Genomic DNA, 26,356 nt, shown 5'->3' with positions numbered 1-26,356 from the left:
AAGAACCATACACTGCAGGAAAACGTGGCTTCTTGGCCAAAGAATTCAGCATGGCTTCCCAAAGTCATAAACCTAGAACCCAAAACTGTATTTGCCAGTCTTTTTCATTCATTCTCTTTCTTTCCTGTGGTTTCAAAAGACTGAACACTTATTTGTGCTAGTTAATCAAGAGATTCAACAATATTTTTTATGTGCTCACCTTGCACAACACTGTAATGAATACTGGTTATTTCACTCTTTCACTGGTTATTCCATTATTAACCTCAAATATCTTCTTTACCTTTTATTCAATGAAAGATACAGAACTATCACATTATAAAGCAGGAAATGTGGACCATTTAGATGAATATGGGTGATGTGGATGAAGGTAAAACAAAGTGGTGAGAAAGGGACTTCCCTGGCAGTCCAGTTGTTAAGACTCTGTGCTCTCAATGCAGGGGGCATGGGTTCAATCCCTGGTAGGGAACTAAGATCCCACACTCCAGCATGGTGTGGCCAAAAAACCCCCAGAAAACAAACAAACAAAAAAACCAAAGTGGTGAGAAAATATCAAAATGTAGATTTCTCAACTGGAAATTCAACTTTGTAACAGTTATCTTGCAAATGTCACCACTTTTTTTTTTTTTTTTTTTAAAGTTCCATACCAGAAAGACACTTTTCAGAAGTACTTCTCTGGTAAGAAGTAGTAGGGTATTTCAGACTAGAAATACATGTTCTCCTCTGTAACTTAAGAAATTAAGATTAGATATTACTGGACTAGTTTATAACCTTCTGCTTGTATGAAGTTCCAACTTACCATATCTGTGCTAAAACAGGTTGAGGTAACCCAGATTGAAAAAAAAAGTTTCTAGCTTGATCACCTGTAAATGAAATGGAAAAAGTTTTAGAAGAAAACAGCAGCTGACAGAAAACCACTTATGGCAAAATTACAAAAAGAAAGAGGTTAAAAATCCTGTAAATACTGAACTGAATACATTTTAAAAGCCAAATGATAAGTTTATAAATAACAATAAAATGAATCCATCAGCACTGACTTTAGAATGTAACACTTAAAAAAAAAATCATCTCAAAAAGGGCCTACCATTGTGTAGGGGTAGATTGTCCACTTTAATTAATCTGCTAGTAATTAAGATGCTAACAGCTACACGTTACAACAAAGTGAACCTACAGAAATTCTCAAGAAACTGATGACCCATACTTCTACTTTACAAAAGAGTTCTTTGCCATTCTCATTTACCTACACTTCAGATTTTTGGTACTTCTAACATATTTATGGAGAGTTAGTAACAATGATTAAAAGAATCACATCGAGGACTAAGAATTAGTAAGTTAAAGAGAAGTGAAACAAATACACACAAAAGCAAGTTCCCAGGAAATCTAGATCCCATTTTTTCTAAAGCTAATTCCTGAAGAGTAATCAAACAGGAAAGAGATTAGAAAACGCAAAGTACAAAAGGACCTTAAGGACATAGCAATAAGAAAAAATTTTTTTAATGTTCATAATCTGTTAATTTACTCAAGCCAGTTCAAGATCAGAATTAAGGAAGTGTTTTTGCTGAAGGACCACAGTCCAATGCTACAATTACTTAAAGAATGTGGTCCATTAATCTTAAACAATTCCCAATAGTGATATGCCTAAAACAGTGACTTGGCATTCATTAAAAACTGTAAAAAAGACTTGAGTGCATTGGAAGAGAAGCAACTGTAAAAATACAGACTCCAGGTTAAGGCAAAATAGGCAAAGTGTACCCTAGATCACATGTGCCCACCTTCGCTCTGCATAATAGATTTTCCACAGATATATGCACTATGATAAGTAAAAATGTAAAAATACTGACTCCAATTACCAGTAATAAATCCAGATATTGGCTTTAAACTATGGAACTGTTGATCATGCTTTGCTCTTTCCTCTACAGTTATGGCCCAAATATCCAGGCTACCTACAATCCAAAGAAAAGACAAAGAAATTATTCAATGAGAAAATAAAAACAAAGTGCTCACACGCACAGTTTCCATAGTACCTTAAGATACTGTCGGTATGTTATAAATGATTTGATAAGTTAACATCTGTTTGTCCTTGGAAGTTTTGAATATAAAGTTAGAAAGCTAAGAGTAGACATATACACACCACTATATATAAAACAGACAACTAATAAGGACCTACTGTATAGCACAGGGAACTCTTCTCAATACTCTGTAATGACCTATATGGAGAAGAATCTAAAAAAGAGTGGACATATGTATATGTATAACTGATTCACTTTGCTGTACAACAGAAACTAACACAACATTGTAAATCAACTATATGCCAATAAAAATTTTTTAAAGAAAGGGGAAAAAAAAGAAAATTAAGAGTAAAGCAGGCCAAAAAAAATAAAAGATATTAGCACAAACTCTTTTTTTAAAAACTTGTCCTATAACCCTGTAGTTAGCAGGACTGTATGAAGACATGTTAATAATCATCATTTATTTACATAAACAGACTGATTTACAAATCAATAGTCTAATTTAAAACAGTATTTTCAGATATCTTAAATGCCACAAGTGAAAGTTATGGAAAAATTGAGCTTCACTAAATTAGTATCCTATGTGATTCCATGAAAATCTTTTTGGAGTGATAAAAATATTCAAATACTAGATTGTAGTGAATTTTATGGCATGTAGATTATAACTCACTGAAGCTGTTTTTAAAAATGGGTATCCTGAAAAAAACAATGGCAAACCAGAGGGAACAGGATTTAAGTCCTTCAGTTTCAGTTCTTGGACTGACCAGATATCCCCTTGTTTCTGGGATTTTCCTCACTTTAGTGTTAGGTTTTCTCAAACAAATTCACCAAATAACTCTAGATTACACAGGTAGAAGGTTTTCAAAAGTTCAGACATTTTCCCAAAAGGTGGGAACAGACAGTATGTGAAGGTGCCTAGCATACAAGCAAAATGCCTAAACACTGAAATCTCCCTTCTCTGCAGTGTCTGATATGACAGCGACAGGCAGAGCAGCAATTCATTCAGTCACTGAAAACAGACTTGTTGAACACCTCCTATGTGCCACACACTGTGTTAGACATTAGGGATAAGATGGTGACCGAAATAGATCAGATCCCTACCCTCACAGGCCTTACAGTCCTGCAACTTCTATTGCCCTGTCAAAATTTGTCAAACAGAAACAAACCCCACCAAACAAGCAAAACAAAACAAACAAAAAACTTGCTCAGTAACTAAGAAGGGGGACAAAAACAAAACAGAAAATAAAACAGTAAGACTAATGGTTCTGAAAAGGTTGCAGACTTCTGTACTAGAAGCTCACAGAGACTTTTACAGATGTAATCCCAGGGATGGGGCTTTATGCTGCCTTACTCTCTTCACGGTGGCTAGGTTTGACAGCTGCCAAGAGAAATTCAGTCATATGGCATGCTCTCTTTAAAACAAAACAAAACTTGGCCAGTAAGCAAAACCAACATTTAACACTTTCCTAATAATCTTAGGGGAAATTACCTGAAAAACACATCTTATGCAGATTGATGTTTCAAGCAGATTAACTAAAGTAAAACAAAAATGTCATGCTTTAAATCCAGTCTAAAGAAAAAGTACAGAATAAATGACCCAGTCACCTCAACAAATAAACTGCAAAACAAAAAACCAGAAAAACAGGGATGGAGAAGGGTTCACTAACAAAGCGACTTAGGAAACACATGAACTAATTGTAATGTGTGTGTCTTGTTCGGATCCTGATTTGAACCAACCAACCATAACAACAACAACGCAAAATATCTAAAGACTATCAGGGAAAATTTTAACACTGACTTGATAGTTGAAGACATTAAGGAATTACTAGAAACTTTACAGGAGTGGTAACAGTATTGTAGTTATATCTTTAAAAGTGTTATCTTTTAGAAACACCCACTAAAATGTTTGTGAATGAAATGATCTGATGTATGAGAGGTGCTCAAAAGAATCCAGGTGAAACTATATTGGCCATTAGTTGATTGATAATCACTGAAACTATATGATGGGTTGATTATATTATTCCCTCTACTTACGTGAATATTTGAAATTTGCCATAATACTAAGTTTTTAAAAATGCGATTCCGAAGTACATTAAAAAAGGAAAATCTTTGAAAACTTACCACCAAAAGGTGTTGGAAACTGAGCCATGTTTCTGTTACTTTCACCTTGCTAATGGACGCCTGTAATTGAAATGCAACATTTAAGTTTACAAAAACTTCACTCCTAGGTACTTATAAACACACTAACATGCTGTCTTAATGACCTGAAGACTGATACTAGAGTTAGGGGATAGCACTGCAAATGAATGTTACAACTAAGGGTTCATTCATTCATTCCTTCTCTGCGCAGTTTCTCAGTCCCAGGTACAATGATGGGCATTGAGGAATGTGAACGAAAGACTCTCCAGCAACAAGAAGCTTTCAGTCTGGGGAGTGATACTATTAGCTCGGGACAGCCTATTATCTCATTATTTGTATTGTTGTATTTGTTATTTTTTAAATATATCTTTTTCCTAACCATCTACATATACTACTCCATCTGCTTCATGGTTACAACAACTGCTCTTTTTAATGAGCACTTAGTACGTGCTGCACACTGTCTTATCTCTCCGTTTTGGGGGGTTTTTTTTGGCTGCACTGTGCATCATGTGCAATAGTTTCCTGACCAGGGATCAAACCTGTGCCCTTGCAGTGGAAGTGCTGAGTCTTAACCACTGGACCTCCAGGGAAGTCCCTTAACTCTTTCCATAGTATCACAGCCCTATGACATAGGTACTATATTACCATTCCATACTATACACGAAGAAAATGAGAATCAGAGAGGCGAAGTGATTAGAACAACATCACACATTTGGTGACCAAGCTGGATTTGAGCAGGGGAAGCAAACTCCACAGCCTGTGCTGCTTTTATGAAAAACATTGTCTGCGATTGCTGTTTTAAAATGCATATTACACTAATGTCTGCCCAGAATACCAAACACAAACCCAGGCTCAAATATCCCCATCAGGCATTATTTGCTCATGAACAGTCAACGTGAAACCAAGCCAGTCCTCTTCCCCAACTGAAAAAATCCAAACTTAATATTTTCCTTATGCTTAACTAAACAACATGGTAAATGCACACAGTTAAAAATGAATACTAAATAGTAACAGAAAAAAATTAGATAAATTTAGAATTAAAAAGTGAGAGTCCCTTTGCCCTAATACTCAATTTCATCTGTCCATGGAATTTTTGTTTGTTTGTTTGTTTGTTTTTGTTTTGCGGTACGCGTGCCTCTCACTGTCGTGGCCTCTCCCATTGCAGAGCACAGGCTCCGGACGCGCAGGCTCAGCGGCCATGGCTCACGGGCCCAGCTGCTCCGCGGCATGTGGGATCTTCCCGGACCGGGGCACGACATGTGGGATCTTCCCGGACCGGGGCACGAACCCGTGTCCCCTGCATCGGCAGGCGGACTCTCAACCACTGCGCCACCAGGGAAGCCCTGTCCATGGAATTTTAAAATTCCAAAAGCTCTATCTTGTTCTCAACTATTTATTCCTAGTGTTCTCCTCCATCTCTTTTTTAAATGGACACAACTTCTTTTATTCTTCTGATTTTTTGTTTTCATTTTACTCTTTAGTTTTCTTCTGTTTCTTGCATCATTTGATTCCTTTTTTGTTTGCTCACTGATAGTTCGTTTAGGGTCATTCTCTTTCACTTTTGAGGCTTTGCTCATATATCTGGTGATCCTTGGATGTACCTTCATATTTAAGATGGAGGCACTAAAACAATGCTCAGAAGCTGGGCATGGGTGGCAGGTTTATTAATTGATGGGCTTCTCCCTATGATGATCAGATATATCTAGTCACCTGTTCACTGGGAGATCTCCAAATGTCAGATTTTTTCTATTGAAGCTATATTCAGCTAGATGTGGTATTCCAGCTGGCTTCTGGGGAGGAGTGGAGAAGGGAGAAAGAAGTGAGGGGCCTAACTTCAGTGGGTGGACTTGTATACAATCCCTTTATTTTCAACCCCATGTTTCACCCTTCTAGTCTAGAGCATCTCTGGCCTAGTGCTCTTCACATCTCCCCAGAGGAAGGGGGCTGACGTAATCACCTGTCTGCTGGGGTGCAGGAGAGAATGGTTCAAAATGTCTGAAACACAGACTGTTGAAGAATTTCGATTTTCAGCTGCAAAACTGACCTAGGAATGCCAGGAGCCTCCAAGTACTCTGGGCCTGGGACAAGCTGCTTGACCTCATCTTTATTTGTAGGCACTGTTTATCTACCTCTGAACTCAAATTAACACTCCTTTCCAAAGTTATGTTTCCCTTTACAAAAAATTGTCAAAATCTTTTGTCACTGGGGACTTCCTTGATGGTGCAGTGGTTAAGAATCTGCCAGCCAATGCAGTGGACACGGGTTCAAGCCCTGGTCTGGGAAGATCCCACATGCCACGGAGCAACTAAGCCCCTGCGCCACAACTACTGAGCCTGAGCTCTAGAGCTTGCGAGCCACAACTACTGAGCCCGTGTGCCACAACTACTGAATCCCACGCGCTTAGAACCTGCGCTCCGAAATAAGAGAAGCCACTGCAATGAGAAGCCCGTGTACCACAATGAAGAGTAGCCACTGCTCGCTACTAGAGAAAGCCCGCACGCAGCAACAAAGACCCAACACAGCCAATAAATAAATACATACATACATTTATATTAAAAAAAAAATCTTCTGTCACTATCTTCTCTACTGTTATCTTTTTCCTTAGGAGTTTACATCTTTTAGCTGCCTATGTGATTATGGCAGACATCAGGGAAGGAGAAGAGAAAACACATGTGGTCAAGCCACCACAATGAACTGAAAGTCTGTGAGTCCAGTGATGAAGCAGGCCACTTCTCACTGCCAATTCCCTTTAAAAACTACAGCTGCTATTCTGTTCTTCCACTATTTCTCAGTCAATATATTATGTAGGTAAGCTTGATAATTTTCCAAAAAATTTTAGTTTTCCACCTCACTTAATCTTCATAATGTCCTTGAAATTGACAAGTCATACGTCTTTTGAGCTGTATCCCCCCAAAATTACAGAACAAGACTGTAAAGAACATGCAAAAATTCTTCACCAAAGAAGAATTCAAAGCTGAAACTCAAAAATATATAACAAAGGATATACATTGGCAAAAACATAACCAAGGGTTTATGCAGAAGTCAAGGTTAATTTAACATTTGAAAATAAATTAATGTAATCAACCATATTAACAGAATAAACCAAAAAGCTCATATAATCGTTTTTCCATAAATGTGGGAAAAAAAGCCTTGACAAAACCTCAACACCTAGGGATGATAAAAACTCTCAGGAATCTAAGATTAGTAGGAAACTTCCTCAAACAGATACAGGGCATCTATGAAAAAGCTATAGCTAGCATCATAGTTAAAGGTTAAAGACTAAATTTCTCCCCCCAGAGATCAGGAAGAAGGCAAGGATACCTACTTTTACCACTTCTATTCAACATTGTTTTGAAGGTTCTAGCCCTGAAATAAGGTAAGAAAAACAAACAGACCAAAAAAAAAAAAAAAAAAAGACAAAGATTTTTAAAAAATCTATAAAACTCTATTTACAGATGATATAATTGTTTACATAGAAAACCCCAAGAAATCTACAAAATAGTACAATAAGTGAATTTGGCAATATCACAGGATGAAACGTTGATATCAACTGAATTCTTATATATGAACAATAATTGGCAATTGAAATGAAGACAAACAATCCGTCTTATAGCAGTGTCAAAAAAATGTAAAAGTCCTAGGTATAAATTTAACAAAAGACATCCAAGGCCAAGGTCTCTATGCTGAAAACTATGAAATATTGCTTAAAAAATAATTAAAGAAGACCTAAATATATGGAGAGATATACTATGTTAATAGAAAGATTCAATATTGCTAAAATGGCAATTCCCGCCAAATGGATCTATATATTCAATGCAATCCCAATTAGAACTGCAGCAGGCTTTTGAGTAGAAATTGGCAGGCTGATATTGACATTTGCTTGCAAATGCAAAGGACCTAGAATAACCACAGCAATTTCTAAAAAGAACAAAATTGGAGAATTTATTCTACCTGATTTCAAGATTTACTAAAAAAGCAATGTAATAACCAAGGCCTTTTGGGACTGATGTAAAGGCAGACATACCAGATCAATAGAACAAAGCATTGAGAAATAGATTTACACATGTTTGGTGAATTCATTTTTGGCAATGGCAAATCACTGGAGGAAAAAAGTCTTTTCAACAAACTGAAGTAGATCAACTAGATATGGGGAGGTGGTGGAGGCGGGAGGGGGGAACACCGATCCTACTTCACAAAGTACACAAAAATTAATTCAAAATGGATCAAAATTTAAATTTGGCCTAAATTTAAAACCATATAGTTTTACACAAAAAAATTCTAACAAGAATATCTTCGTGACCCTCGGGCTAGGCAACAATTTCTTAGGACACAAAAAAGCATGATTTATTTTTTAAAAAAGAGAGAGAACAGTAAATTGGGCTTCATCAAAGTGAAATGTTATCTCCTTAAGAAAACAAAAAGGCAAGCCATAGACTGGGAGAAAACATTTGCAACACATACATCAGACAAAGGAACTGTACTCAGAATATATAAAGAACTCTTGCAACCTAAAAGTAAATAGTAAGACAAACAACTTAGTGAGGAAATTGATAAGAGATGTGAACAGACACTTCACAAAATAACTCTCAGAAACGGACAAGAAACACATGAAAAGGTGATCAACATCATTAGCCATTAGGGAAACTAAACCAAAGTCATGTGCCACTATGTTTCCACTAGAATGGCAAACATGAAAAAGACTGAGCATACCAAGTACAGACAAAAATGTGGAACAGCTAGACTCTGCTGGTAGGAATGTAAAATGGTATAATCACATTGGGAAACAGTTTTCTTAAAAAATTATACAGGGCTTCCCTGGTGGCGCAGTGGTTGAGGGTCCGCCTGCCGATGCAGGGGACACGGGTTCGTGCCCCGGTCCAGGAAGATCCCACATGCCGCGGAGCGGCTGGGCCCGTGAGCCATGGCCGCTGAGCCTGCGCGTCCAGAGCCTGTGCTCCGCAACGGGAGAGGCCACAACATTTAGAGGCCTGCGTACAGCAAAAAAAAAAAAAAAAAAAAAAAAAAAATTATACAGCTACCATTCAACCCAGCCACTCTACTTCTCTATATTTAGCTACGAGAAATGAAGATTTCTATCCACAGGAAGATTTCTACACATATCATATCAACTTTATTTTTATTTATTTATTTTTTTGCAGTACGTGGGCCTCTCACTGTTGTGGCCTGTCCTGTTGTGGAGCTCAGGCTCTGGACACGCAGGCTCAGTGGCCATGGCTCACGGGCCCAGCTGCTCCGCGGCATGTGGGATCTTCCCGGATTGGGGCATGAACCCGTGTCCCCTGCATCAGCAGGCGGACTCTCAACCACTGTGCCACCAGAGAAGCCCCTCAACTTTATTTTTAAGAGCCAAAAACTAGCAACCCAAACAACTGATGAATGGATAAATAAACAATGATATACCCATACAATGAAATACTATTTAGCAATAAAAAGGAACCAACTGTTGCTATAAGCAATAACATGCATGAATGTCAAAATTACTATGCTTAATGAAAGAAGCAGGTATACACATACACACAGTATAACTCCATTTTTGTAAAAATTGCAGAAAATATTAACTACTCTATAGTGATAGAAAACCAATCAGTGATTGCCAGGAGATGACAGTAGAGGAAGGGACAGAATGTAAAATTACAGAGAGGCACAGGAAAACTTTGGGGAGGAATGGAAATGTTTGCTATCGTCATAATGGTCATGGTTTCACAGGTATATCCATGTGTCAAAACTGATCAAACTGTGCACTTTTTTAAAAATTAATTAATTTTTTGTGGGGGGCTGCATAGGGTCTTTGTTGCTGCGTGCGGGCTTTACTCTTCGTTGCAGTGCATGGGTTTCTCATTGGGTGGCTTCTCTTATTGCAGAGCAGGGCTTCTAGGTGCGCGGGCTTCAGTAGTTGTGGCTTGCAGGCTCTAGAGCGCAGGCTAGGTAGTTGTCGTGCACGGGCTTAGTTGCTCCGCATCATGTGGGATCTTCCCGGGCCAAGGCTCGAACCCGTGTCCCCTGCATTGGCAGGTGGATTCTTAACCACTGTGCCACCACGGAAGCCCAAACTGTGCACTTTAAATACATACAGTGTAGTGTATTGATACTTCCCATTAGGTCACAAGCCACAAAGAAAATTCTAAAACTAAAATTCAAGAGTTTGGCAATCCTAGTAGTTGAATACAAACTAGAATATCTACATTGGACTATCCTCTTAAGAGAGTTTCCAATAACTTTCAACAAGTATTTTATCTTTAAAACACACATAAAAAAAGACTCAACTTTAAGCTCAAGTTAAAAAAAATGGAAGGGATAGAACAAATGATGGACAGACAATACGGCTTTTGAGCAAGAATACTTAATATAATTAAGGAGTTTACAATGACCTCATTTGACTCAATAGAAAAATAATGTAATAACAACAACAACAACAACAATTTTTAAATGGGCAAAGGACCTGAACAGACAATAACAACAACAACAACAATTTTTAAATGGGCAAAGGACCTGAACAGACACTTTTCCAAATAAGACATACAAATGGTCAACAGGTACACTGAAAAGGTGCTCAACATCACTACTGATCAAGGAAATGCAAATCAAAATCACAATGAAGTATCACTTCACTCCTGTTAGAATAGCTATTATCAAAAAGAGATAACAAATGCTGGCGAGGATGTGGAGAAAAGGAAACCCTTGTGCACTGCTGTTGTGAAATGTAAATTGGTGCAGCCATTGTGGAAAACAGTAGGGAGGTTCCTCAAAAAATTAAAATAGAACTACCATATGATCCAGCAATGCCACCTCTTGATATATATCCAAAGGAAATGAAATCATTATCTCGAAGAGATATATGAACTTCCATGTTTGCTGCAGCATCATTAACAATAGTCAAGACATGGAAACAACATGTGTCTGCGGATGTATAAACAGATAAAGAAAATGTGGGATACATATACAATGCAATATTATTCAGCCTTAATAAAAGAAGATCCTGCCATTTGTGACATGGTTAAACCTGGAAGACATTTTGCTAACTGAAATAAGCCAGACACAGAAAGACAAATACTATGTGATCTCACTAGTGAATGAGGAGACCTGGTCAAAGGATACAAACTTTCAGTTATAAGATGAGTAAGTTCTGGGGATCTAACGTGTAGCATGGTGACCACAGCTAATAATACTGTCTTGTATACGTGAAATGTGCTAAGAGAATAGATCTTAAGTGTGCTCACCACACACAAAAAAAAATGGTAGATAAGGTGTGGATGTGTTAATTAGCTTGACTGTGGTAGTCCTTTCACAATGTATACACATACTGAATGCTGTACATCCTAAATATATAAGCTTTTAATTTGTCAATTATACCTCAAGAGAGCTGGGGGTAAAAAGGAGTTTATAATTAAACAGGGGATGGAAAAATCACATCAAAAATCTGTGTGTATGTGTGTGGGTAGAGGGAGAGAGAAAATGTAGGTGACATAATAATTCACTAAAATTGTATTATTAAATGCTACTAACACGCCTGACCTGTATTAGCCAATTTAATCCAATTGACAACACTATGGGTTAAATAATATTACTATCCCATCTTAGGGATGTGGAAACAAAGGCACAGTTTATATAGTCATTCAAATTTCCTGAAGGTTTGAAAATTTTCTAAATGACGGAACAGAGAGTCAGTCTTGTTTCTGTGCTCGTGTATAACCTCATACTTTTAGGATTAAGAACTTAATGGAATATTCCTGAAGTAGTTAGCCTGGTAAACCTTCCAGGGTAGAGCTGGGGGTAGGGAGTGAGAGGATACTGTCCCAAGCAATAAAAGCGCTGGAAATCAAAAAAACGAGGGAAGGGAAAGCAAGTGGGTTTGTTTGCTTATTTTTCATAAACTTATTTATTTATTTATGGCTGTGTTGGGTCTTCATTGCTGCTCCGCGGGCTTTCTCTAGATGCAGCGAACGGGTCTACTCTTTGTTGCAGTGCACAGGCTTCTCATTGCGGTGGCTTCTCTTGTTGCAGAGCATGGGCTCTAGACGCGTGGGCTTCAGTAGCTGTGATGCGTGGGCTTCAGTAGTTGTGGCACGTGGGCTCAGTAGTTGTGGCGCATGGGCTTAGTTGCTCCGCGGCATATGGGATCTTCCCGGACCAGGGTTCGAACCCGTGTCCCCTGCATTGGCAGGCGGATTCTTAACCACCACGCCACCAGGGAAGTCCTGTTAAAGTGTCATAGCAGACCACAGAGGAAACTGAATGCAGGAAATAAGTTTAATAGAATTTTGCCAAGTAAGTCCAAAGAGCTTTTACTTCTTATATGAAAAGTAAAATGCAAGCATTTATCAAACGGAAGTTAAAAGTCTTATATTAAAAAAAAAAACTAACAGGGCAGTTTAAAAAAACAAAAAAGGAGTGAGTGAAGGCAGAAGTTCAACCCATATGATGGGATTTCAGCAGGGTACGGTGTGTTACCTACAATGAAAACATACAGAAACGTAGGAATCTACCTGGAAGAAAACAGAGAAGGGTTTTCTTCTCCCTACGGTGCTTGGCCCTACTGCCTGGGAAGCAGGGAGGCAGGACCACTGCCCCAGAACAAGTGCAGAAAGCTCAGCAGCTGATGCAGTGCTTCCGGGGGGGAAGATCTGTTCATACAGGCAGAGAAGGTAGCCACCACGAACACAAGCATGCCCACCCCATTTTATTAACAGCTTAGTGTTTGTATTTCCTCAATATACAACTGTGCCTTCTTTTGGACACTTTACATTATAATACATACTTTCCCAAAGTTAGTAAAACCTTTCATAAACACATTGCTGGCTTAGATATTAATTTTCAGAGTGAGGCAAACACTCCTATATTTACATATAAAAGATAGAAAAACACTCAGACATATTGAGTAATCAAGGAACAGGTAAATAGTGGTTTGAAAGGCTTGGCTAAATGTTAGGATTTTTAAGCCAAAAGCTAAAACATGGTTGAGAAAAGTCTTCAATCTTTCTTCATTTCAGCTTCAGAAATGAGAGCTGATTATAGAAAGCTGAAAAAATAAGTATGACCCCTAGTTTCACTATGTACATTAAAATCCCAAATGTTGATGTATTTCAAGTAGAAGACACCTCTATAAATGTGTATGTATAAAACAGGTAGATCATCCTTAAAACAGTATTTATTAAAATGTCACTTTGCATGATAAAAAACTGTTAAAACAGGTTTGTTATTTGATTTCCAATGTTTTGCTATCATAAATAAAGGGAGATTATTCAGAAAATATTAAATGATTTCAAAAAACAAAATACGAAACGTGTATAACTGGTTTCTAGCACACAATAGACACTAAAATTTTAGACACTAAAATACTAAAAAAGGCAAAAACTAATCATGAGGAATAAAATTTCTAAACAATTATTGGCATAATTTAAAATTTTTAACCTTATATTAAATAATTAAACTATTTAAGATGTCTTTAAAAACAAGTATGTCACATTATTCTTCTGAATTTCCTGAAAGTTTGAAAATTTTCTAACATGTTTTAAAATTAAAGGGGGGAAAGGGTAAACATAAAAAGAAGTATCGAGATGAAATGAGATAATTCAAACATATATTCATTCACAGAAAAAGAAATCCTCACAATTACGCAATTCTAATAATTTGCAGAATTCTAACAACCAAAGCAGGGCCAGTTAAGGATTAATGACTGAAAGACCAAAAGGAGATTATGAATATACAGTATCTGTTTTTTACTTAATTAATGCCCATTCCCTCACAGAATCTTGGAATCATCTTATATACGTAAGGAAAACAAGTCCCAACAATTAGCAAGCAAAGGCTATAGGAGAGGCAGAGACCTGGGCTGTGCTGTGAACACGCCACACTGACTTATGCTGCTGGATTCATAACCAGAGAACACCTGGTCTCAATATTTAAAGATATACTCTTGGTAGAGAAGGCATTTTATGTACAATGGAACATTATAAACAAATTAGGCTTACATTCTCCCACCTATTCTCCTTAAATGTACAGTATTCCAACAGTTCTAGATTGCAGGAAACTACTTTCATCACCACAGAAAGGCAAGCTGGCTAGAAGGTATCAGAGGCCAGAGAGGTAAGGAAACAAAAGACCTATTCTTCCTCATATTTAAAATAGACTTAGTTTTTGGCTTGCATTTTAACAGGTCTATTGTCTACACCCAGTTCACAGTGTCCTTTCCCAATATTCAGGCTAATTTATTTGAAATAGATTTTCATGGTACTAAGGCAATAAACTTTAAATTCACTTCTTATTAAAAAAATTTTTTTTAAATTTTTGTTGTAAAGTTGATCAAAAGGTTTAGTTTTAGGTGAAAGGACCTACATGATGGGAAGGTACAGAATAGAAATTGTAAATTTCTAGCAATTTGGCATCAATGAAACATAGAGAAAGAAAGGAAAGTGTCAAAATGTGGGAGAAAAATGAAAATATATGTATAAATATCTTGAAAAATATAAAAATATTCTCAGGAACACATAAAAGTATATAATATACTCATATCATGATACTGTCTCATATTTGAGAGTTGTGAGGGTCTGGTTTAAGGCACTGTTCTGCCCATATTCATCCCTGTTCTAGAATAAAAATTAAAAGGAATCACAAAAAATAAAAACAAACTACTGTCCCCACACCTCTTACTTTTGGAGGCCTTTACATTTCTAAAAATTTTAAATTAGAAAACCTTAAAAAAAAAAAAAGGAAATCTCTTTTATTAAAAAAAAAAAGTCTGCAATGAATGGAAAACAACTAGAAGAGCCTATACCCCTGCTTTATAAGCAAGTCTTACACCAAATTCCACTCCTGTGAAAAATGAGCAGGAGGTGAACAAAAGGCAGAAAGTTGCCCTGTAAGATTACACATAAAGGCAGGATGTAAACAAAGCTCTTTTGAAACACAGAGAAAAGGTACTGAAAGCCACACAATAAATGGACAAAGAAACTGACAAATCCCAAACATACAGCCAACCTGATCAATGCCGAATTGTCATGTCTGAAGTCATGGACCTCCAATGTAGCTTATAAATGTGCTACTGTTTGAAGCTGAACAAGATGACCTGCAAGGACGTGCAGCTTGTTCATGAGTAAGATTTTAAAACTGCATGAAGGGTGAAGAACCCAATGAAAAAGAGAACTAAGTTCAAAGAGACATTGTCAACGTTGTCTGAGAAGCTGTAGTGAATATTCAAGTTGTCCTCTCAAAAGAGAACAGGCGTGCCTCCCAGATTTTTGTTGTTGGGGGAAGGGTTGGTGGCAGGGGACAGAGGTGAGAAGGGGATGCATCAGGAATGACCAGTGGTCAGCAATCACTGTCAGGCCCAGCTGTCAGCACATCCCTTGGTAACACTCACTGGCATTTTAGCCGACTTGTCCATTTACTCCTGCTTACTTTCCACAAAGAGAAACGCCAAGGAATGTCGCCTATAGAGCTCAATGAGCAGATTTTAACCTCAGTTCTTCTAAATCACCCTTCCTTTAATATTTGCAATAGGAGAGAATTCATCAGGGAGCAATAAAACCAAAACTAGCTACAAAGTTGAAAAATGAGGGACAGTGAACAAAGAGACAGAGAAAGGCATTCTTGTTCTAAGAGAGAAAAGGAAATTAACCAGCGCCTCTTTGAAGCTTATTTGCACCTCTAGACCAAAGTCACATCTGAAAAGTAAGTCATTAACTTATAGCTTGTCTAACTTTTTTTTTAAGAAATCAGATTCTAGAGCACTACAGCTGCAGACAGGATAACCATTCATAAGCCTTCAATAAAATAAATGAGGGACTTTATTTCTTCCAGAAGGTCTCATTTTCAAGAAGGTCATTAAGAATAAAACATTATCACTGAAAGGTATTGAAAGCTGAAAAAGTAATTTCTGGAAAAGAGCAGATTACCCCAAACCAAAGAGCAAACAATAAAGAATCAATGAGTGGGAGAAGGGCATTTCAGATTAAATTTTATTTTAAATATAAAACTTTGGGAATTTCAAGATTATCCGCCAAATTAATGAGATTATATACATTTAACCTCCTATCAACTCACTTTCCAGTTGCTTCCCAAATAAAAATTAGTAAGTGACCAAAAATTGAAATTTCACAGGTAATTGTAAATACTTACCACATTAAAAAAAAAAAGTAACAAACTAGGTAACGGGAGAACAAAATGTTGTCCTCTGTGTCATGTGGATAAATATGGTGGTCACTAAAAAGAGATGATCGAAAGGTTTTCTTTCAACTAGAAACTGAATTCTCAACACATTACAAGGCACATGCACACTTAAAAGAAAATATTAAAATAACCTTCCATGTCGTAGCACAAGAAATAATATCACACTTAGTCTTAAATCAACACAGTGTACCGGTTGACTACTCTCACCTTTATCGCTAGATAATTAACTTGTAAACCTCCAAATACAGGCAGCAACCAAGCCTGGTCTTACCAGTTCAGCTGCAGGAACAGTGGTAACCATAGGCAGAGAAAAGTTTTAGAGAAAGCCTCAGCATTGGAAAAGAAGTCAAGGAACTACCCAGAAAGCACCGATTGTGCAAAACAGCACTGCAACACTGAAAAGAGCAAGAAAGCAGGAAGGCCTCCTGCCAGATTTTTAAGCCTCGTTCAACAAAAATAGTGCAACAGCTGCAACCGGATAAATTAAGTATGAGTTTATAGATCATAGTAAAAGAAGAAGGAAACATACGCATGCTGTACAAAAAAAACCATGTGCTAGTGTTGATTAAATGCTCTGCATTTGAATATATTCATCAAAATTAAATTTGGCTACATGTAAGCCTTGATAACGAGTACACAACTGAGAAGCCAGCGAATATTTCACACCTTTGACATCTTCACAGATGCAGTGTGCCACAATGGACAACAACGACAATTAGACCAACTCCTGATGCCAGCAAGTGGAAACTTCAAGGGAGATTTGTTTTAATCTCTTAGTAGAGTCTTTGCTAAGGACTGGTAAGTGTTTCCCCAATCAGAAGATAAAGGAAATCTACAGAGCTACCTGTTGATAACCTGATCCATGCACAGATGCTGGTTGCCTCCTGCTACAGCTGAAGATTATTTGCCAACGTGTAAAGAATGGGCGAAGTCCAAGGGAAAAGCCTTACTGCAACATCAATGAAAAGTCACTGAGTATCATGAATGCGAGTAAAGGACAATGCAGTCATTAACAAAAACCAACTGCACCCTGCTAGGTGACCTAGAGGACTTCTATGCAACACGAGATTTATCGACACAAGGAAGTTTTAGGACTAAAAAACTGTTCAATAACATTAGCATCACTAAAACACTCAACAGACAGAAGCCAACAGAAAACCAAAGTTTTCAGAAGGCAACAGATACATGATTCCAATCTTTAATTTCACTTCACTTGACTGAATTACACTGAAATATATTCAAGCCTGAGAAAAAAGAGAAAACCTGAAAAGAATCCTGGTCATTATTATTTACTGAGGAGTTCACTCAATTTCTTTAAGTAGATCCATCTGTACCATTAAAGTACAGAAAGGAAGCTTGGAAGTTTCTGTTAAAAATCACAAATAGTGGGAGGGAGATGCAAGAGGGAGGGGATATGGGGATATATGTATACATACAGCTGATTCACTTTGTTATACAGCAGAAACTAACACAACATTGTAAAGCAATTATACTCCAATAAAGATGTTAAAAAAAAAGAACTTCCCTGGTGGCGCAGTGGTTAAGAATCCACCTGCCAATGCAGGGGACACGGGTTCAAGCCCTGGTCCGGGAAGATCCCACATGCCGCAGAGCAGCTAAGCCCGTGTGCCACAACTACTGAGCCTGCGCTCTAGAGCCCGCGAGCCACAACTACTGAGCCCACCTGCACAACTACTGAAGCCCGCGTGCCTAGAGCCCGTGCTCCACAACAAGAGAAGCCATTGCAATGAAAAGCCCGCGCACCGCAAAGAAGAATAGCTCCCGCTCGCCACAACTAGAGAAAGCCCGTGCACAACAACGAAGATCCAATGCAGCCCAAAATAAATGAAGTAAAATAATTTTTTAAAAAAAAGGATGCTTTCAGAAGGTAAACACACACACACACACACACACACACAAAATCACAAATACACCGTGGTCTGGAACAAAATTGAAAAAGAAGAAAATCCCAGTTCTTCTCAATTTCGTATTTTCTTTAAAAAGGTTCAACTTCTCATAATATGAAAAACTTTGTAGAAGCCAATTTTATTCTCAAAATGTGAATTCCAATTCAGTTTATCTAGAATTAGAATTTAGGCATGTTTGCACATGTCAAGTTGACTGCATTTGACTTCAATGTTGTGAAATCCAGTAGAGCTACTAAGCTTTACAATTCCGAATAACGATCAAAAGATTTTGAAAAGATAACTATTGTTACTGAAGAGAAGAAAAGTTAATTCATTCAATACGCAGCTCACTGATTAACATTCATCTACGTGGACATTATAAACTAACCCTTTTATTCCCTCTCTGACAAAGCTTTTCTTATTTCCTTTACACCTCAGCCTTTAAAATGGACATTAGAAAGTTTTTGTCAGAGGGACATTTTACTTGGGAATTTGAGCCAATTTAATTAAGGTCAATCCAGCTTGAAAGCTCACCACAAAGGAATGAAGTAAAACCTCGAAATAAATAAGGTTATTATTGCAGATTTCCAATATTAATAACCGTATAGCCACTAGAGCCCCCCTCCCACTGCTGGTGGGAGGGCGAACTGTTACATCTCCTTTGGAAAGCAATGTGGCAAAGCTTCAAGAGTGAAAAATGTTCTTTAACCATGTAACCAATAATTCAACTCCTGGGAATCTGCCTTAAGAAAATAATCCAAAATGCAAAGACCTATAGCCAAAGATGTTTACTGTGACTTTATTTTTCACAATTAAGAACTGAAATAATCTTCATCTAAAGCTTGTGCAATGATTCACAGTCACTACTTCCCATACCTTGCATCAAGTGAAACAACCCACGGGACTGTGAAAGCCCAGAGAAAAAAGCTACCAACTTACCCAAGAGAATAAGTCACTCTTCAGAACAACTAGCAATGAGTGTGACTGAAATTACTAGCAGTATATAGATACATAGGAAACAGCATTCTAGACTAAAGAACAGGACGAAGGGCATGGGCAAAGCACCATATAAAAGTTTAATAGGCATCCAAGGACTAGTCAATAATTCTGAATGGCAGGAACGGAAAAGGGACAAGAGAATATAAGAAATGTTATACATAGGATGGGAACCCAGTAGTGGAGAGAAACCTCCAAAATGTCTTGCAATCTAAGGAACCTTGTCTTCATGCTAAAGCGGGCTTCCTTTGAACACAGACCACAGAAGCAGCAGCTATATAAGCTACTTGATTTTTAATTTTTATTTCTCATAGAAAATAGAGAAATCACACAAAAATGGTCTTTTTCAATTACTACCATTTAGAAAACAGCCCATTCATAAAGTTTACAAGGTAACTCACTCATACGTGAAGAGCTCGGCAGAGAAATAGATTGATTTTTCTCCCTTCTGTGGTTATATCTCAATAGGTGAGATCCAGAAATCTGGCAGAAAAATGTTATTCTGCTGAATATATATATATATAAGAAAATAGAAATGTGTATAAATAGTCACACCATCTATCTGGAATTCTAATAACGCTAACATTTAAATCCCTCTTTATTGCAACCTGAGTATGCTGCTCCAATGGAAATCATGGGCCTTACAACAGCATTGACAGCAGCAAGGCCACGAGTCATTCTAAAAGAGAGGCAAACTTCTACTGACTCTCACAGTAGGTTAGCAAAAATTAACTGAGCCATCACAGGCAGGACACAGTCCAGAAAATGATCAACAGTTTGAAGCCTTCAGATGGAAAGCAACCAGCAAGCATCCAGCTCTGGTACTTACTGGCTGTGGACCTTGTGTAAGCTATTTAGACTATTTCTAAGCTTTAGATTCTTTATCTATAAAATGCAGATAATAATAGTACCTAATTTAAAAGCTCATAATGACAAAGACTTTCCCCTGACCAAACTTTAGTCAGGCTGCTCTGAGCCCTCTTCTGGACTAGGCCTCAGCCTTGGCCCTGTGCTGTCTTCAGTCTGCCTAGACCAGTTTTAGCAAGAATCCTGCTAGTCAGTTGAACAGAACCTCCCTACCCCTGATATCTGATCACACCTGATATCTGATCGAGTTCCTCATCTCCAGCCTTTGATGTACCAGTCCCTGTACTAGGTCAATTTAGCAAGAATCCCCCTACCCTGAAGTCTCCTCTTAGTAAACTTCAACCCACTGACCCCCTTCACCCTGCTCCTTGGCTACAGATCCCCACTCATCTTTGTTATACTCAGAGTTGAGCCTGTTCTCTCTCCTCTATTGCAATAGTCTTCAATAAAGTCTTCCTTATAGTTTTAACAAGTGTCAGAATAAGTTTTTCTTTAACAAGGAGGATAAAATGAGTTTTAATATAAATAAAACACTTGGAACATTAACTTATACACTTTTGTTCAGTCACGATCATCATCCAGTAAATATAAAAGAGTAACTAAATGTTTAAAGGCTAAACTGTTCAGCTTAAATCAATTAATGGCTATTTATTACACAGCAGTTATTGTGATAAACATAAAGACCCAAAGAGAGAACGATACAGGGCCTGCCTCAGAGAGCTTAAATTTAGAACAGGAACAGAGAATCACTCTACATGTGCTCATACAACAATGGACAGCAGGTCAGGGTACAAAGGCAGCAGAGAAGAGAAACTGATGAACTGAGTGTAGTGGAAGGGTCACCAGACAGGCTTTGAAGGAGGAAGAGAAGTTGCAGAATCACTTTCAAGGTGGAGGATGAACACTCAGGAAGAAGGAAGCCATCCCAAGGGCAAAGGTGTAAGGGTGGAGTTGAGACCAGACCATGTCTCACTGGCACACTTGGGCAAGGGAGCTACTGAAAGATTTAACAGGAACGTGCCAGGACCGGAGTTACCTTTTCCAATTTACGTTTTTCCAGTCTGTCCCTCTCCAGCAACTAAGAAGCCGGATTTGGGGAGGTGGCAGCTTAAATCCAAATAAACGCACATTATGTAATTGGCAAGAAAATGTAGATACTTCCCATCAACAAGCACAAAATGGACAAGGGAAAAAAATAGAGCACAGACAGTTTGTAGAAACACACCAAGGGAAAAAGAGCCAAAATTAATATGTCAACATTAGGCAACCATAATGATTTACTGTACAACTATTACAGATTGGTAACTATTAACCACTGAACTATCCTTATAAAAGAATTGAATTTACCCCTTGTAGGGCTCTACCCACGCTCCCTCTCTGTCCTCCCTTCTTGACCTGGCTAACTCTTCCTGCTCTTCTAAACTTGGGCCACATGTCCTGTTTGGAGGCTGGAATGGTTTTAAGTGGATTTCCTCTATTGTTCCCTTTGCATGCTCTAAGCTTAGAACTAAATCCACTGTAAACTGCTTGTTTACTGCGTGCTCCTTAGACAAGACTTTGGTCCCTTGAGAACAAGGACTTGTTTCTGCATTTCTAGCACCTGTTACATGGTTTGGCCCATGAATGACACACAATGTGTACTGAATGAATAGGTCTTAGAACGAGTGAATGAAGTAAATACTGAGAATTCCATGTGATCATCCTTCCACCTTCAGGGGTCACCTGCATAAACTGAGGACTAAACAAGGAGTCTTTCCCCAGTCAGATTCCTGATATTGTATAATCCTGCAAATGTTCAGGAGCCAGACCAATTTCAATTTTCCAAAGTGACAAATATCAAAGCAAAAACCAAATCTTGATTTTAGAAGTTCCAAGGAATAAAAATAATCCCAAGGAATACAACAGAAATGAACTTGTTCCCTACATTTCACAGTACTATATTAGCCATGTTAATTTTCAAATCAATTATCTGGAGTTAAGACAGAAATACATAAAACATAGACCAACTAATGAAGCTGATGCTCAAGCAAATGCCTTTTCAAAAAAAAAAAAAGCTATGAATGAAAACACTGATGACTTTTTAACTTAATATTTTAACAGAAGCAAGGCAGCTTTTTTTTTTTTTTTTTAAGATAAACCAGACAATCATGTTCTAGAAATTTGCTATATTGGAAGCAACAATCAAAACTCTTAGGAGGTTTTTCTCTTTATCTGTACAGGGCATAAGTTTCTCTTAGAAACAGTCTTCGTTTATTTGGCCCTAAAATCAAATAAATTCAGTTTAACATCAGAGGCTTCCTTTGCTTATTTTATTTACTCAGTACCAAAGTACATCATCCCTGTTTTTTAAGGACCTTTTCAAAGCAAGGCAGTTGTCGCAGTTGCCAATTCAAGTTGTATGACACAATGAGGACCACTGACAACTGTCCCTACCTATATATTTGGAATGCCCTCCTAAGCAAGTCATCTCACTTGGTCTTGAAAGTTAACTCAGGGACTTCCCTGGCGGTCCCATGGTTAAGACTTCACGTTCCAATGCAGGGGGTGCAGGTTCAATCCCTGGTCAGGGAGCTAAGATCCCACATGCCTCAGGCCAATAAGACAAAACATAAAGCAGAAGCAATATTGTAACAAATTCAATAACGACTTTAAAAATGGTCCACATTAAAAAATAAATCTTAAAAAAAAAAGTTAATTCATTTCCAAACGTAACAGAAACCAAACCCTTTGAGTAGGTCAATATAACAATGTAACGAAGGGGACCACCCTCTGAGAAAGAGAAGCTCCTGTTCCCTGAAGAACCACCAAGCCAAATCCTCAGGCTCTCAAGTTCTATAAACTAGAAACATCAAAACCTAAATATATCACAGCTCATCTCCTTATGTGAAAAGCTCATGCCTACAGAAGCATCCCAATGAGGCTGGGGAATCCTTTAAGTAGTACCAAAGTTAGAATTCTTCAACCTTAACTAAGTACAAGGTTGGCCAACCATGGTTGGGACTAAAAGAAAATGAATCTTCTGCTAAATGTACATGAAGCATGTCCAAACTTTTCCAAACAATACAACCCAAACCTGATAAGAGAACGCTTTCACCCATAAGTGCACAATAAGCCCAGAAAAACTGAGGAGTCTAGTGACATGGCTCTCGTCACAGATCTGCTCTCTAATTCCTGTCGCCTAACACGAAGAATTTCATTCTGACTTTATTAGACAGCACTAAGCCTCACTGCAGTAGTTAGCCAAGTAGATCATCTACACTGAAATGCAAGATATAAAATAAAGCTGGGGCGGGGGAGGGGATAAGACAAAAATTGCATTCAAGACAGCCAGGCAGCAGGCAAACTGATTCAGACTACCCAGTCACAGACAGTGAAACTGTCACTGTAAACAGTAACTCTACCCTGAAAGGGGAGAGGCCAGAGGATACACAGGCGAGCACTTAGTGCTCAGTTCAATTACCTTGCCATTACCTGAGCCATCTATCCAGACTCATCACTGTGTACTAAAAATAGGACACAAGATTGCTTTTATAGCATCCCAGCTGCTAAAAATGTTCAGAGAACAAATTTCAAAACATGTAGCAGAACCTGCACCAGGAAAAGAGAAAAGTAATACATGCTTCTAGTGTCAAAAACACAAATCAAGAAAAATGAGATGTTAATAACACCTTGCTTTTATATAGCACTTATCTGTGAAGCAGCTCAAATATTCTTGCAAATTAAAAATAATCTAATTATAGGACTTCTAACAACACCTCTGTGAAATAGGTGGAATGTAAATATAAGTACTTCTGTTTAGCTACTGAAGAAAAGTAGACATATTTAATCACACTGCAAATTAGAGTTCTGATCTGGCTCAATCCAGCACTTTCAGCATCCCATACAGCCAAGTCACCAATAACCCTAGGGATTGTAACCAAGAAAAATATAAAAACGAACCCCACAGTTTCCTATGTTCAAGAACTAAACTCTAACAATTAAGTCAAAATTGGTTTTAGTTTTTGAAGGAAAACAGTTCAAGTATTCTATTTAATCTGTTGAATCTACTTTTTAAATTTTTTTGGAATCTACTTTTAGAAGTTGAGAAACCATTATGATGGTTATTAAAGCTACTTGAAATTTAGAAATCACAGAGAAAAGTAAAAATTCTATTTCTCACACTCACCAATATAAACTGACAGTTTTATGCCTCCTTCAAAGGATGAAAGGAATTCAGTTTAAAGTGCAAGGTCAAAATATACAAAAAGACACACTGGCCTGGAAAACCAATAGGTTTAAAAACAAAAGATGAGTCAACTAATACTTGCAGATCTCAGGTACTTGAAAGAATATTTTATTTTAACTCAAAAAAGGAATTAAATTGTCCCACTGATGGCTAGGAAAAGAGATCACCTTTAAGTGTTTTATTTGTGCTTTTTAAAAGCTATTATTATGAGGTACCTTTAAAAGCTAGTATATTATTACAGCACTAAGGGGCACTTCCTAAATATACCCAATATATCTAACTCCTCTCAAAGCCAACTCCGGGTGAAATAATTCTTTCTTCCCTTCAATACTATTTAGATAAGGCACAGCCAAAGCAGTACAGGATGACTAAACCTGAACTTGCTACAGGAATTTCCAAACAGATAAGAACTTAAGAACTTTGCAAATACATGCCTATTTGAAAGACAAGAGAAACTTGAAGAAAGTATCCAGTGAAAATATGAGCTCCTTTCTCAAAAGGTAAGCTCTTCAATGCAGAGTCTGTCTCCTTATAAATTCTATTCAGCCCTGAGAGTCTGTGCTAGTGCCAAGAGGGAAAATGGCTTCTACAGTCACTATCAAAAGCAATTCACTTTAATGAAATGATATGATGTCTAGAATTTGTTTCAAAATAATCTAGAGTTGGGGCTGGCGGGAAAGATGAAACAAGACTGATGAGAGTTAACACCTGCTGAAGCTGGGTAATGGGGATTACTACTGCCCCCACTTCTGTAGTTGTTGGAATTTTTCATAATAAAAGGTTAAACAGAGAAAGAGAAGAAAGCTAGTTTTAGAAAGCACATGCCTCTCAGCTAGCCTATTTCTATAAGACCAGCTTATAGAAATACTTAGCTGAGAATTCTAAAGGAATATAATATAGCAAGAATTATCTAAATTCTTTATAGTCATAAACAATTAGAATGACCCTATGGTTCTTCTGTTGTTCACACAGGTGTGAAAGGATGAATTAAGAAGTTACCTGTCTCTAAATTGCTATTGTAACCGAGCTGGACCCTATGGGGTCTTCCCGGGACAGGCCTTTCCCCATATCCTCTGCTTTAGCTCCTCTCTGAAGTACCTAGATAACAGTATTTGATGCACATTTCCTGAGTTGTTTTACAGATGGGAAAACCCCCCACCAAATGGAAGATGTTAACTACTTGATGACCATGAGCACATGGGCCCAGGCCTCCTGGAGCCTAAGGACTGATAATGTTAACCCCTGTGACACCACCCTGTTACCTCACCATCAGCCAATCAGAGAACTGTGCACGTGCTGATCACATACCCTGTGACACCCCTCCCTCACCTGGCTTTTGAAAATGCTTTGCTGAAACCCTTCCCAGAGCCGGGGCTTTTTAGGGCATGAGCCACCCATCTTCCTGCATGGCCCTGTAATAAAGCTTTCTCTGCCCCAAACTCCTACGTTTTAGTTTGTTTGGCCTCACTGTGTGTCGGGCACACAAACTTGTGCTAACAACTTGTTTTCTCCTTTATCTGTCATTGCAATTAAACCTGATTAAAAAGAATTACTGGTCATTTTTTTCTTCATCCCGACAAAAGACACTCTTTCCAAAATTAAGGAAATTAAGAGATACCGTAGGGAAACTGTTTCTACCCCAAAATCCAGACTTTTAATGAAGCTTAGCATATTTTAAACTACCCTTTACATCAGTTTCTAAGAGTTAAGCTTAGATTAAACTAAAGTAAGCTGATTTTTAACATATTACTTTAATCTTGATAAGTATTCTCATAAATCATGCTAGTCCATATTTGGAAATTTTCATTCTTTTAAATTCTGCTAAAAATTGCAACACAAAAGAGACCAAAGCCCTGATGTCTTTTACTCAACAGAATCAGTACTCTGATGAGTGCCATCAAGATCACTTTAGCCTCCAGAATTGATCTGAGACACCTGACAACCAAGATTAATGTCTGACCTGTGAACTGACCTTAATAATAGATACTTTTCTTAAAGGAGATAAATGTTAGATAAGTAATCACATGGAA

General features: G+C 37.8%; 1 protein-coding gene across 3 annotated transcripts in view; it reads right to left on the bottom strand.

Annotated features, from left to right (window-relative positions):
- The window catches only part of ITSN1 (intersectin 1), a 230,621-nt gene that overhangs the window by 165,260 nt on the left and 39,005 nt on the right, over positions 1 to 26,356 (bottom strand). For all 3 annotated transcript variants that reach the window (XM_073804459.1, XM_019922857.3, XM_019922858.3), the window contains exons 2-4: positions 4,128 to 4,187; positions 1,848 to 1,940; positions 797 to 860 (exon numbers count right to left, since the gene is read on the bottom strand). In XM_073804459.1, the coding sequence (XP_073660560.1) occupies positions 797 to 860; positions 1,848 to 1,940; positions 4,128 to 4,155 (185 nt within the window). In that variant the 5' untranslated portion in view covers positions 4,156 to 4,187. The remainder of the gene's footprint in view (positions 1 to 796; positions 861 to 1,847; positions 1,941 to 4,127; positions 4,188 to 26,356) is intronic.

This window comes from Tursiops truncatus, chromosome 4, assembly GCF_011762595.2.
Source record: "Tursiops truncatus isolate mTurTru1 chromosome 4, mTurTru1.mat.Y, whole genome shotgun sequence".
Taxonomy (NCBI): domain Eukaryota; kingdom Metazoa; phylum Chordata; class Mammalia; order Artiodactyla; family Delphinidae; genus Tursiops; species Tursiops truncatus.
The sequence above is the reverse complement of the archived record's forward strand: the minus strand, read 5'-3'. Positions and strand labels throughout refer to the sequence as shown.